Consider the following 14981-nt stretch of genomic DNA (forward strand, 5'->3'; position numbering starts at 1 on the left):
ATCTGCTCTTCAAGGTAATATGTAGAAATAAAATCATAAAAGATAAAAAAAATATAAACCGTATTTTTCGCTCCATAAGATGTACTTTTTCCCCAAAAAAATTGTGGTGGTCGCTGGATGGAATTTAAAGGTGCTGGGAGGCTGGGACGGAATTTAAAGGTGTTGGGGGGTATGCAAAAGTGATGATTGATGGGGGCGGGGGCTGGGTCAGAATTTAAAGGTGCAGGGGGGGGGTATGTAAAAGTAATGATTGATTGGGGGGAGCTGGGACGGTGCCAGGTATATATTAGTATACAATTTGGTTCAGAATGGTTTTTTTCTTGTTTTCCTCCTCTAATCTAGGGTGCATCTTATGGTCAGGTTCGTCTTATAGTGCGAAAAATACAGTAATACCTTTTTTATTGGGCTAACTTAATGTAGTTCATGATTAGCTTTCAAAGGTAACCCCTTCTTCTAGATCTGAGGAAGATGGGGTTACCTTCGAAAGCTAATCATAAACTACATTAAGTTAGCCCAGTAAAAAAGGTATTCTATATTTTTTCCTTGATGTTTTTGTTTTATTTCTACATATTACATAGTAAACATAAAACAAAGCCAAACACATAAAATATACCAGCATAAAAATATTACATAGAACACAGAAGAAATCTTCTCAGTAAATCAATCTAATACCACCTTCAGTTCAAAGCATAGTAGCACAGCTAACAGGCCCTGTAAGGTACTGGTAGCCAGTGCAGTTTTTGCAGGAAGGGTATGATGGGGTCCTACCACTTTCAGTCCCTCTATCAGCATTCTGAATTTGTTGGAGCTGGTGCAAACTCTTTTTGATGTTATAGTAGTCCTGTCATGACAAAATAAAACATAGAAACATAGAAGATGACGGCAGATAAGGGCCATAGCCCATCAGGTCTGCCCACTCTACTGACCCACCCCCAAGTCTACTATCCTAGGGATCCCACTCCTGGTGACAGGTTCCCTTGGCTTAACCCTCTAAGGGATCCCATATGGGCATCCCATTTGCTCTTAAATTCTTGCACGCTGTTTGCCTCGATCACCTGCACTGGGAGTTCGTTCCAAGGATCAACCACTTTCTCGGTGAAAAAATATTTCCTAGTGTTGCCATGAAATTTCCCGCCCCTGAGTTGGAGCGGATGCCCTCTTGTGGCTGAGGGTCCTTTGAGAAAGAGAATCTCTTCTTCCATCTCGATACGGCCGGTAATATACTTAAACTTCTCGGTCATGTCTCCTCTCTCCCTACATTCCTCGAGTGAGTACAGCCGCAAATTTTTCAGCCTTTCCTCGTACGATAGATCCTTGAGCCCCGAGACCATCCTGGTGGCCATCCGTTGCACCGACTCTACTCTCAGCACATCTTTTCGGTAGTGTGGCCTCCAGAATTGCACACAGTATTCCAAATGAGGTCTCACCATGGTTCTGTATAATGGCATTATGACTTCAGGCTTCCGGCTGACGAAACTCCTGTGGATGCAACCTAACAACTGTCTTGCCTTAGATGAAGCCTTCTCCACGTGTTCAGCAGTTTTCATGTCTGCGCTGATGATCACTCCCAAGACTCATTCTGTTGAAGTTCTAGCTAAGGTCTCACCATTCAAGGTGTAAGTTCTGCACGTATTTCTGCTGCCGAGGTGCATGATCTTGCATTTCTTAGCGTTGAAGCCCAGCTGCCAGGTTGAGGACCAAAGCTCCAACAAATGTAGGTCCTGTGTCATACTATCGGGTGAATTGCCGTCTCTCACTATATTGCATAGTTTGGCGTCGTCAGCGAATAACGTTATCTTACCTTGAAGCCCCTGTGTTAGGTCCCCTATGAATATGTTGAAAAGGAGCGGGCCCAAGACTGAGCCCTGCGGTACTCTACTGGTCACCTCCGATGTTTTAGAGAGGGTACCGTTAACTACCACCCTCTGAAGTCTGCCACTCAGCCAGTCATTGACCCATGTAGTTAGTGTTTCTCCCAGCCCCATTGATTTCATCTTGCTCAATAGCCTGCGATGCGGGACACTATCGAAAGCTTTGCTGAAGTCTAGGTATATGACGTCCACGGATTCTCCCAAGTCTAGCTGTTTTGTTACCCAGTCAAAGAAGCTGATGAGATTGGATTGGCAGGACCTACCCTTGGTGAATCAGTGTTGACTGGGATCCCGTAGATTCTCCTCATCCAAGATTGCATCTAATTTACGTTTGATTAGTGTTTCCATGAGTTAGCATACTATTGATGTGAGACTCACCGGTCTGTAGTTTGCAGCCTCTGTCCTGCAGCCCTTTTTGTGCAGTGGAACGATGTTAGCTGTTTTCCAGTCTATGGGGACTCTCCCCGAACTTAGGGAGAGAGATTGAAGAGTCCTGATAGCGGTTCTGGCAGGACATCACGCAGCTCACTGAGCACCCTGGGGTGTAGATTGTCCGGTCCCATGGATTTGTTCATCTTGAGTCTTGCCAGTTCGTAGTAGACGTCTCCAGGTGTGAACTCGAAATTCTGAAATGGGTCTTCCACGCTGGGCCCTGCCTGCAACTGCGGACCGTGCCCCGGTGCCTCACAGGTGAAGACCGAGCAGAAGTATTCATTCAGTAGTTCTGCTTTATCGGAATCTGATTCTGCGCAGTTCCCATCTGGTTTTCTAAGGCGTACTATCCCGTCTGTGTTCTTTTTCCTATCACTAATATACCTGAAGAAGGATTTGTCCCCTTTCTTCATGTTCTTTGCCAGAGTCTCTTCCACTCGAAGTTTGGCCTCCCTGACTGCCGTTTTGACCGCTGCAGACCTCGCCCTATGTTCTAGTTTAGCTTCCCTAGTCTCCCATTCGTTTGTAGGAAATAAATGCTTTTTTCTTCTCCTTGACGAGGTGCGAGAAATCTGCGGAGTACCATTAGGGTTTGTTGTTTCTCCGCCGTTTGTGTACTGATTTAATGTAGAGGCTTGTCGCTTCATGTATGGTAGATTTCAGGGATGACCACATAGCTTCCACATCATCGGTCGTAGCTTGGTTCTGCAGTGTCCGGTGGACGAAATCTCCCATGCGTTCGAAGTCAGTGCCTCGGAAGTTGAGTACTTTTGTTTTCGTGTTTGATCTAGGGAAACCTTTCCTGAGGTAGAACCACACCATGTTGTGGTCGCTGGAGGCTAGCATATCTCCTACCGAGACTTTCGAGACGCTATCCCTGTTGGTGAGTACCAGGTCCAGGATCGCCTGGGCCCTAGTGGGTTCCAATACCATTTGTTTGAATTGTGCTTCCTTTATGGATGTTAACAGTCTCCTGCTGCCGCTGGTTGTTGCTGAGTATGAGTTCCAATCTGCGTCCCCTCATTGCGTCAGTCACTCCTCTTTTCAATGTAAGGCGAGAGATTTCATAGCTGCTGCAGGTGGTAGAAACAGTTTATAAAAGTTGCTTGAATTTGCAGGATCAAAGTAAGGGGGTCTTTTACTAAGGCACACTAGCTGATTTAGCGCACACTAAATGCTAACGCGTCCATAGAATATATTGGACGCGTTAGCGTTTAGCACGCACTAAATCATCTAGCGCGCCTTAGTAAAAGACCCCCTAAGTGATGTGTCTGGCAATATCTGTGATTTTAGGTTTTCTGAAATGGTATTTTGAAATCATGCATTTGATATACTGCCTTTCCAGAATCTCGGTTTTACTTGGATTCAGTAAGAGTTTGCTATTTGTTCTTATATTAACAGTAGGGCTGCAGGGAGATGAAAAATTTTAATCACAATTAATCCTGTTGTGTGTTAGTGATTAATCATGATTAATATGTACAATATTTTTTAAATAAAATACAACAAACACTAAAAAATTTCTGAAATCATGCTTAAACCACTTATTTATCTGTAGTTTCCTCTGTCTTTCATCTATTATCTGGTCCCCCATTCCCTCTCACCCTCTCAGCTCTATCCTGGTCTCTCCTTTCTCTTGCCTCCAGGCCAGTATGTCTCCTTTTTTTTTCTCCACTCACCTCTCATATCCAGTCCCTCTCTCCCTATCTCTGTGCTTCCAGTTGTCCTCTTCTCATCCTCAGTCCCCTCATTGGGTGTCTTTTTCCTCCCCCCTCCCTCCTGAGTTCAGCATCTCTCTCCCTCCTTGCTGCCCAATGCAGCTCCTCAATCCCCTCATTGGATCACTCTCTTCTCTCCCCCCCCAAGCTCAGCATCTCTTTCTACATGCCCCCCAATGCAGTACCTATCACCCTGCATTTCCTCCTCCTGATGTAGCACTTCTTGCTCTCCACGCCCTCTCTCTCTCTCCTTGCCCTCCACAATGTAGCAACTGTCTTCCTCTCCCCCCCACAATGCAGCAACTGTCTCCCTCCTTGCTCCCACAAATGACTTTCTTTGGATCTGAAAGAGGCAGCAGTGTCAGCGTGTCTATGTTGCCACTAGCTCTGCATCTTTCCTTTCTCTACCCCTTCCATCAAGTGTCTGCCCTTGGTATGTCTCTGCCTACCTCATGGTCTAGCATCTCTGTCTCCTTCCTTAAAAACATAAGAATAGCCTGGGTCCATCTAGCCCAGTAACTCATCCTCATGGTGGCCAATCCAGGTCACTAGTACCTGACAAAAACCCAAATAGAAACAACATTCCATGCCACCAATCCAGGGCAAGCAGTGACTTCCTCTATGTCTATCTCAGTAACAGACTATGGACTTTTCCTCCAGGAAATTGTCCAAACCTTTCTTAAAACCAGCTACTTTTCCTTCCATCTCTGTCTCCCTTCTTCTTCCTTTCCACCCCCTCCCCCAATGCTCTGGCATCTCTCTCTCTTCTGCTTTCCTACCCACCCCACCCCAAGGTCTGGCATCTCTGTCTCCTTCCTTTCCATCTCTTTCTCTCCCCTCCTCCTGTGGTCTGATATCTCTCTCTTCTCTTCTCTCCTCTCCCTTCCCTTTTCTTCCCTGGTCTTCCTTCTTCCTCCCTCCCTTCCAATTTGGTGGCTTTCTCCTTTACCCTTCCATTCCCTCAATTGGTTGTGATATTTACTTTCTGATTGATTCTTAAGTAACAATATAAACCCGTTTTCCTTTACAAAACTGGATTTTAGCTAACAGTTTGTTTCTCCTTCCAGATGACCCCGTTAATAAACCAAGCATGTGATACCTTACTGAGTAACTTGAAGGTTTATGCAGACTTCAACCAGGAATTTGACATTCAGCTGTAAGTTTTAAAAAGATGTAGCACTGTTTCTCTGAATGTTAATGAGACGACAGTTCTGTGATTATGAACTGAGATCTTCAGTTAGCAGGTGTTCAGCTGTTGAATTAAAGGGTCGGTGTTTAGTGTGGGGCCATGATACCCATCTGTACACATCTGAACTGGAAAAGATGGATAAAGAGGAAGAAAATACAGCATTCTACATATTAAAGGAAATGGTTATCGATTGAAATACCGTATTTTTCGCTCCTTAAGATGCACCTCACCATAAGACACACCCCAGATTTAGAGAAGGAAAACAAGAAAAAAACCCATTCTTTTTTTTTTTTTTTAATTTATCATATTTTCTATAACATATCCAGTATCCATTTGTACAGAAAGGTGAAGTTAAGTAAAGAAACAAAACATTACATCTCTGCTCCCCCTGGCTCTGCTGCCTTCCCTGCAGTGCGATTCCACGGGTTTAAAGCGAGGCTTCACGCCGCAGTGCAGCCCTGCTTTAAACCCGCGGGCTCGCACTGCAGGGAAGGTGGCAAGAGCAGGGTTTGGAAGAGGAAAGCAGGAGAGTCGGCGCACGTGAAAGTCAGGTCTAGATGCATGCGCAGACCATCTACAGATGGTCTGCGCATGTGTTGGGATCGCAGACCTGAAGTTCGTGCCGGCAGATAGGGGCGTTCCTCCTATCGTCCCCATCTGCATATTTGAGTTTAGGGAATTCATCGGACAGGCCCGATCAAGCAGGTTTGTGAATCTAGCCCTTAGTGCATATAGCCCAAGGTCAGCTGCATGCATAACTTAATTTAATAATGAATAGCTAATTGGTGTTAATGAGCCATAGTAGGTTATAGTTGCCCTTGGTGCTAATTGGCACCAATTAGTTACTCGACCGCACTTCCAGTGCAATAGGTATGGTATGCTTGAACCATTCTCACGAGCATACTGCAGAAAGATGTCAATCGCAGCTTTTGAAACCTGTTACTTTTCCCAGGAGTCTGCTGCCCTCTTCAGTTTCTTTTTCCCAAGGCGAGCATGAAATGTGTCTTCTGATCTGCTCGGTTAATTTCTTTTTTATTTTGCAATAGTTTTGTGCTCTAGTCACAGTCTTTTTCGTGAAATCAGAGATCCCTTTTAAGAACATAAGAAGTTCTTTTGATAAGGATCTACTCTGCCTGCTTGGAGAGGAACAAATTTTAAATCTGCAGCTGGCTGTGTCCTTCGAAGACCTGATTCAGCCGGCCTGCTAAAGATTAGTGGAGCTCAAGGTCCATTCCCCTGATGTTTACTTGCCCCTTTGACTTGGTTAGGGGCTAGCACAGGCTGTTTAGGCACTAATAGTGTTCCTTCAGGGTGCTCATGGTGCCAGTTGCATTTCATCTCCCCCACCCCTTTTTCATGAGAGGTCTGGGGGGGGTTGAGGGTCTGCCATGGAGGTCCAACCGGCAGCCTAAAGATCCCAGCGAAGTGGCTGAGTAACTGGATGCAGAGGGCCTCTCCTAGAACAGCTACACCTGAGAGGAGCTGAAGCAGGCAGCAGCGCCATTTCCCTAGTACATGATTTGTGAGTAAAGCTGGCCTTCAAGAGGGTCTGGACAAGGGATTAGTAGAGGCGTCCTTAAGGTGTAGATGGCATACCTGGCTTGCTTTAGAGGCTGAAAGAAGTGAGTTTCCCTGACTGCTCACTCAGATATTATTAGATTTTTCAAAGGAGCCCTGAGGCTCAGGCCACTGATCTGAGATCACGTCCCTTCTTGGAATCTCAGCATTGTGTTGGAGGGCCCATATGAGCCTTTGGAGGAAGCTTCTCTCATAGATTTTACAATTAAAGCAGCATTCCTAGTTGCATTTACCTTGGCTAGAAGAGTCTTGGAATTGCAAGCTTTGTCATGCAGGGAACCATTTCTGAGGATAACGGAAATGGGAGTGACCTTGCACACAGTACCCTCCTTTTTGCCAAAGGTTGTTTCAGTATTTCACATCAGCCAGGAAGTCAGGCTATCAGTCTTTCAACCTATGGGTTCTAAGAAGAAAGACAATGTTTTAAAGCTGCTGGACATATGCAGAGTTCTCTTGTGCTACCTGGAAGTGACTAATGAGTTTCTGCTATTGGACCATCTCTTTGCCCTAACCAAAGAGTCCACCCGAGACAGACCAGCCTCCAAGACCACCATTTTCTGGCGAATTCAGGCAGTGATCTCCTCCACCTACATTGTCTGAGACAAACAAAAGCCGGTGTCATTGAAAGCACATTCGACCAGAGGAGTAGCCTCCTCTTGGGCAGAATTGAGGACGATACCTCTAGAAGAGATGTGTAAATCTGTGACATGGTCCTCCCTACACACTTTGAGTTCTATAGGGTGGATGTGGCATTGCAAGAGGATTCTGTTTTTGGATCCTCAGTACTAACAGCAGGCTTATCTCTCCCATCTGGGACTTTGTGGATACTTAGGTACCTCCCTAAGGTTCAGCATACCATGCTTATTGCACTGAAAAAAAGAGATTAGGTTCTTACCTTGACAATATTTTTTCCAGTTCATAGGCATGGTATGCTGAACCCCCCACCCCCACTCAATAATTTCTGATGCACCTGTTTCTGTCTTATGCTTCATGGTGCTCTCCATAGCTAAGACTTTTCTGCAAGTCGGACTATGGGTTCAGAATCAATTTTTAAATAGAATCTAAAGAGATAATTGATCTCCACTAATATTCAAACTTTTGCTTTTATTTGCTGTATTTTTCTGTTCAATGGTAATGTTTGTTCATTATTGATAGTTTCATTATTGACTGTTATAATGTTATATGAGTAGATCAGAACCTTGGTTTCAGGGAGTTCCTTGAGTCCCTCCTTCTCCAGTCTTTTACTCTAGAGCTCTCGCATACTCCTGGAAGAAGGAGGCAGTTTCAAAAGCTGTGATTGACAACTTTCTGCTTTATGAACATAAGAAAATAAGAATTTGCCGCTGCTGGGTCAGACAAGTGGTCCATTGCGCCCAGCAGTTTGCTCATGCGGCGGCCCCCAGGTCAAAGATCAGTGCCCTAACCGAGACTAGCCCTGCCTGCGTTCATTCTGGTTCAGCAGGAAAATGTCCAACCTTGTTTTGAATCCCTGGTGTTTTCCCCTATAACAGATTCCGGAAGAGCATTCCAGTTCTCTACCACTCTCTGGGTGAAGAAGAACTTCCTTACATTTGTACGGAATCTATCCCCTTTTAATTTTAGAGAGTGCCCTCTCGTTCTCCCTACCTTGGAGAGGGTGAACAACCTGTCTTTATCTACCAAGTCTATTCCCTTCATTATCTTGAATGTTTCGATCATGTCCCCTCTCAGTCTCCTCTTTTCAAGGGAGAATAGGCCCAGCTTCTCTAATCTCTCACTGTACGGCAACTCCTCCAACCCCTTAACCATTTTAGTCGCTCTTCTCTGGACCCTTTCGAGTAGTACCGTGTCCTTCTTCATGTACAACGACCAGTGCCAGACACAGTATTCCAGGTGAGGGTGTACCATGGCCTGGTACAGCGGCATGATAACCTTCTTCGATCTGTTCGTGATCCCCTTCTTAATCATTCCCAGCATTCTGTTTGCCCTTTTCGCCGCTGCCGCACATTGCGCGGACGGCTTCATCGACTTGTCTACCAGTACTCCCAAGTCTCTTTCCTAGGGGGGTCTCTCCAAGTACCGCCCCGGACATCTTGTATTTGTGTATGGGATTTTTTATACCGACATGCATTACCTCGTTTGCCATGTCGCTGCCCATTTCTCGAGCGTGGTTATGTCACATTGCAGATCTTCACAATCCCCTTGCCTCTTCACTACTCTGAATAACTTCGTATCATCTGCAAATTTAATCACCTCACTCGTTGTACCCATTTCCAGATTGTTTATGAATATGTTGAAGAGCACGAGTCCAAGCACCGAGCCCTGTGGCACCCCACTGTTCTTCCAGTCCGAGTATTGTCCATTTATCCCATCTCTCTGTTTCCTATACGCTAGCCATTTTTTAATCCACGTGAGTATTTCACCCTCTATTCCATGGCTCTCAATTTTCCGAAGTAGTCGTTCATGCGGAACATTGTCGAACGCCTTCTGAAAATACAGATAGACAATGTCGACTGGGTCACCCTTGTCTATCTGCCTGTTTACTCCCTCGAAGAAGTGTAGCAAGTTTGTCAAGCAAGATCATCCTTTGCTGAAGCCGTGCTGACTGGTCCTCATCAGATTATGTCCATCAAGGTGATCAATGATGCGTTCTTTTATCAGTGCCTCTACCATCTTTCCTGGTACCAAGGTCAAACTCACCGGTCTGTAGTTTCCCGGATCTCCCCTGCAACCTTTTTTGAAGATCAGCTTAACATTCGCCACCTTCCAGTCTTCCAGAATCTTTCCTGATTTGATCGACAAATTGGCTATTAGTTGAAGCAGTTCAGCTATAACCCCTTTCAGTTCCTTGATGACCCTCGTATGGATGCCATCCGGTCCAGGGATTTGTTGTTCTTAAGCCTATCAATCTGCCTGCATACTTCTTCTAGACTGACCGTCAATCTTGTCAGTTTCCCGTCTTCACCTCCAACGTATAGCCTGTCGGGTTCCGGTATGTTGTGTATATCCTCTTCGGTAAATACAGACGCAAAAAATGTGTTCAGTTTATCGGCAATTGCTTTGTCCTCTTTTAGCACTCCCTTTATTCCATGATCATCTAACGGACCCACCGCTTCCTTTGCAGGTCGTTTCCCCTTAATATATCGAAAGAAGGACTTGAAGTTCTTCGCCTCCTTGACTATTTTTTCTCCGTAGTCTCTTTTGGCCCCTTTTACTGCTTTATGGCACCTGCGTTGATGCTGTTTGTGTTTTTCCAGTTTTCATCTGTTTTTGACCTTTTCCATTCATTAAATGAAGTCTTCTTGTCTGATCGCTTCCTTTACCACTACAGTGAGCCATGCCGGTTCTTTGTTCTTTTTCCTCTTGGATCCTTTGTTAATACGCGGTATATATAGATTTTGCGCCTCAGTGACTGTGTCCTTAAAAAGGGACCATGCCTGCTCTAGCTTTTTTACAGTACTTATCCTCTTTTTGATCTTCTTCCTTACCATGAGTCTCATCCTTTCGTAATTCACTTTTCGGAAATTCAGTGCCGTGGCCGTCGTATTGCACTAGTATGCGTTAACGATTAGTGCACACTTAAATGCTAAAGAAACACTTAGGTATATAATAGGCCTCTTTAGATGAATTCCCTTTGATGAATTCCCTCCTTAGGGCTAGATTCACTAAGCAAACCGATTGTGTACCCCTTTGCGACCCGATTTCCCTCCGACCCGATTCACTAACCTCTGTCCCAATCATCTTCCAATCCGCGCATGCAAATGAGGGGGAACGGCATTGAAATGATGGCAGGCAGTGATTCACAAACAAAAACCCTGCAACTCCGACTAGGCTGGCCAATTACAAACAGGCGACTGCTGGGGACCAGTCAGTCACACTTTCCTACTACCATCTCCTGCTCTGCCTGCTGTCTTTCCAGCTCTCTGCCCCTGACTCTCCTGCTCTCTCTGCTCCAACTCTCTGCCGCGATTTTCTCCTGCCGCCTTGCTCTGCCCCAAATCTGCTCTCCTGCTCCTTGCTCCGACTGACCGAATCTGCTGTCCTGCTCCCAACTCTCTGCCCCCAAATCTGCTCTCCTGCCTAGTGAATCTGCTCTCCTGCCTGCCCCAAATCTCTTCTGCCGTCCCGACTCTCCTGCCCTTCCCCGAACTACGAGTCCGTGGTTTTAACCCGCGGGTTTAAAGCAGGTTAAAAACCACGAGCTCACGAAGAATAAAACAAAAAAAATTTATATTCAGGACATTTTTGAGTCTGATGAGAAAGTCTACAAAAGGATTTTTCAATGAAGGCCCGTGAAATTGCTTTCTGATTTCCAATGACTGTTTCTGTGGTGAAATGTTATTATATTTCAACTAAGCGTAAATTGGAAGGTGTTCAGCAAGATCAATTGGTTGAAAGGAGTCTAACAGAAAGTTAAAAAAATGCATTGGAATTGCTAGAGAGCGATCCCGACAGCCAGATGGGGGCGTGATTTCGATCGCCCTCATTTGCATGAGGGCGATTCGTGAATCAGCCCCCCGGACACAAATCGGATCGGATCCCTTTGTGAATCTAGCCCTTAGTCTTAAAAAATGTTTTTAATAGAATGAGATGTCAACATTAAGCTCTCAGTTTATTTCACGCTGGAAATTTTTCAGGAACCTCTTTAATGTCATCATTTGCCTCAACTTAATTTTTTTTTTTTTTTACTTAAAGTTTTGTTATATATATGGAAAAAGCAAGAAAAGTGCTTCTCACATTCAAACTAATTTTTCTATCACCAAAACTATACTTTTTGCCATAAGTAAATGTGCTGCTTATCATGACCTGACGTCAATGTTTTAGCGTTCCCTACCTGCTTCAGGGGTTAATGCTGGCAGGAGAAATTGGGCATCCCTCCTGCCACCACCCCTGAACCCCCCGAAACTGTCAGCAGCAGGAGGGATGCCCAATTTCTCCTGCCCCCCCAAACCCCCACCCAACACTGTCCCCAGCAAGAGGGATGCCCAATTCCTCATGCCAGAACCCCCCAGACAAACCCCACCACCACCACAATAGGAAGGAGGGTTGCTCACTCTCTCCTGCCAGCAGCCCTCCTGAACCCATGACTCCTCCAGACCTGAACCCTCCACCCCAGCACCCCAACCCCACCCCATCCACCCCCATACCTTTTGTATTAGGGTGGACTGGAGTGATGCCTACTTCCTCTGGCCACCAGGCCTGCCTCATCACATTGGTGGGCCTTCCCCTTCCTGGTGCATCCTGGGATTCCCCGGGAGGGGCCTAAGACTCTGATTGCCAGATACCAAAGGCCATGGGAATGGCCTGCCACTGACAGTGTCGGGTGGGGGTTTGGGGGTAGCAGCAGGAAGAATTGGTCGTCCCTCCTGCCATGGACAATGTCCTGGGGGAGGGGGGTATCACTGCCATTCAGTTGATTGTGGCAGGGAGATTCCTTTGCCATGATTAGTTCAGCGGCAACGCGATTCTCTAACTGGCACCCGTGACATGGGTGCTGATTAGAGAATCAGGGTGGTTAGGCAGGATTAGGCGTCTGTCCCTTAAGGCACACACGATTCTGTGGCTGTAGAAACCGGTGTCCTATACAAAATTTCCCTTTGACTGTAGTGAACTAATCACGAAGGCTCAAAATTGTTCTTCGTGGAAGAAAAATATTAAATGACTAAGAAAATTAATAAAGTTGTAAGGTGGTGATGACAATCTTCTTTTTAATCTGTGTTCTAGATGCTATGGCTGCTTCACAATGGATGTTGTTGCTAGTGTGGCTTTTGGTACTCAAGTGGATTCTCAGAAGAACCCGAATGATCCCTTTGTCAAACACAGTAAAATGTTCTTTGAATTTTCCATTATGAAGCCTATTGTTGTCCTAATCAGTAAGTATGGGATACTGTCTTTTCATTTCTCTATGAGAATCGGCCCTGTGGCACAGACTGTTCAGAACTCAGCGGCTCGGATGCTGATGGGAGTGTCTCGTTATGAACACATTTCGTCTATCTTAAAACAAATTACATTGGCTACCGATATCATTCCGTGTTCAATTTAAGATCTTAAAACTTGTCCAACAGGGTGTCTATGATATCCTGTCTAATTATTTGTCTAAATGCCTGCGGTTGTATAAGCCATCAAGAGCATTGAGATCTGAGAACCGTCTGCTACTTGATACAGGAAAATTGAACAGTGTCCGATATGTGCAAACTAAAAAATCTTGTTTTTCTACTGCTGGGCCGGCCCTGGGCCCTGGGCCATGCACCTTGAGGTTCTGTGGGAACTTGCTGCAATTTAGAAAACTGCTCAAAACGTATCTCTTTGCACAGACCTTTATCATCTACCTCTACGCCTCTCTGTAATGATTATGCAATCTTCTTAAGATGATTGTAGTACAATACCTGTAATTTTGGCTTCTACCTTTCCCCTGCAATATATGTGTTGTTTTAAATTGTGAGTCTAAAGCAGTGGTCTCCAACTCAAACCCTTTGCGGGGCCACATTTTGGATTTGTAGGTACTTGGAGGGCTGTAGAAAAAAATAGTTCATGTCTTATTAAAGAAATGATAACTTTGCATGAGGTAAGTACCTACAAATCCAAAATATGGATTATCTGAAATTATTAGAAGCAATTAAGGAAATAGTTATAAACTATAGTTTATAAATCTTTCCTTAATTGCTTCTGATAATTTCAGCTATTCACAGCTGAAAACAGTGCAACATGCAGAAAGTGAAAAATTATTTATGTATTAACTGCAAGAGAGAAGATTTTGGACCAACTATTTAGAGGCCTTTGGTATTATAAAGGATGATTCTTTATGGAAAACTTGTGCCCTAAGGCCCTGATTCTGAAAAGTGCCGTTCCGATTTTAGGCAGCTGTAGGCATCCTACAGCTGTCTAATCAACCAATCGGGATGCACGTTTTAAAAAAAAAATGCTCCCCAGGCAGGCTGCCTATATTGAAGGTGCATCCGGGAGCCTAGAGAGGCCCGCAAGACACCTAAGCTCGCCTAAGGGCCTTAGGAGAACCTAAGCGGACCAATGCGTCTCCTAGTAGAGGAAGTGACGCTTAAAATGTAGGCCAGCAAAATGCTGGCCTACATTATAAGTAGACGCGGCCGCTATACTTATCGTGGCAAGGGATCTCCCTGCCGCAATAAGTGTAGCGGCCGCGGCTGCCTGTCCGATCACCGGCAGGAGGGTGCCGAACACCTCCTGCCGGAACGCCGCCCTCCCCAAATTCACAATTGCTGGCAGGAGGGTGCCGAACCCCTCCTGCCAGAAAGCCAGACCCCTCTCTGGACCCCCATGCTAAAGACCTCCCCCCCCCAATGACTCCCCTAACCTCCCCCCCCCCAACTAACTTTTAAATGTTGGTCGGCTGGACGGGTCTTGCTGCCGTCCAGCCGACAGGCCCGCCTTGTCGAATGAGATGGACCCGCCCCTTCCCGGCCCATCCCAGCTAAGTCTAAGGCCTGACTGGCCCAGACTCTAGAAGCCTGGACCAATCAGGCCTTAGGCATAGCGGGTCCGCCCATCCCCACTGACCCTAAGGTGTGATTGGCCCAGGCTGAATCCATATTTTACAGCAGAAATCCTTTTATTTTTATTAATACATTTTTGTTCGCCTTTTATATTTTTATTTTTAAAATGAATGTATTTAAAATACCAAAGAATAAAATAAGTTTAAACAAAATAATCCTCCTAGATGAGAACATTAGTAAGCCATAAGGGCTAAATTAATGGCTGCAATGCTAGTCTTATCTTCCCCCACCTGACTAGAGCCACTACCGCACAAGGCTGGTTGGTGAGAATTTATGGGGGTTGAGTATGCCAGTCTGTTATCAGTTTTTGAAGTGGAATTTGTGAATAGTTGCACAGCTCGACAGTATTTTTAAATTCTGTCTGCTTAACAGCCCCTCATGTCAAAGAAGACGAAAAGAATACTGAACAAAGAAAACAGGTTTTTTTTAATGAGTATTGGGAATTGCAATATTATCTTGTTTCTGCTGAAGATAAGATGATTTGCTTGCTTTGTAATACTGCAAAATCAACATTTAAAAAATTCAATGCTCATCAGCATTATAACACTCATAAGGACCACAAATATTTTAAATTAGAGGGAGAGTCATGAAAGGTTGTATTGCAGAAATTGAAAGATGAAAAGCAAAAGTAAAGACAATTCTTTCAAGCAGCAATTAGACCTGGAAATAATGCCACTGAAGCAAAATT

The 14981-nt window shown here is 45.1% G+C and overlaps 1 protein-coding gene and 1 long non-coding RNA gene across 2 annotated transcripts in view; one reads left to right on the forward strand and one right to left on the reverse strand.

The window, feature by feature from the left end:
- TBXAS1 (thromboxane A synthase 1) overlaps positions 1-14981 on the forward strand; it is a 186321-nt gene that overhangs the window by 117669 nt on the left and 53671 nt on the right. Inside the window, exons 7-8 of the mRNA XM_033952350.1 lie at positions 5086-5174; positions 12489-12637. Coding sequence (XP_033808241.1) covers positions 5086-5174; positions 12489-12637 — 238 coding nt within the window. The remainder of the gene's footprint in view (positions 1-5085; positions 5175-12488; positions 12638-14981) is intronic.
- LOC117363865 overlaps positions 1-14981 on the reverse strand; it is a 113371-nt gene that overhangs the window by 52177 nt on the left and 46213 nt on the right. The gene's annotated exons all lie outside the window — the stretch shown is intronic.

This window comes from Geotrypetes seraphini, chromosome 7 (genome assembly GCF_902459505.1).
Source record: "Geotrypetes seraphini chromosome 7, aGeoSer1.1, whole genome shotgun sequence".
Taxonomy (NCBI): domain Eukaryota; kingdom Metazoa; phylum Chordata; class Amphibia; order Gymnophiona; family Dermophiidae; genus Geotrypetes; species Geotrypetes seraphini.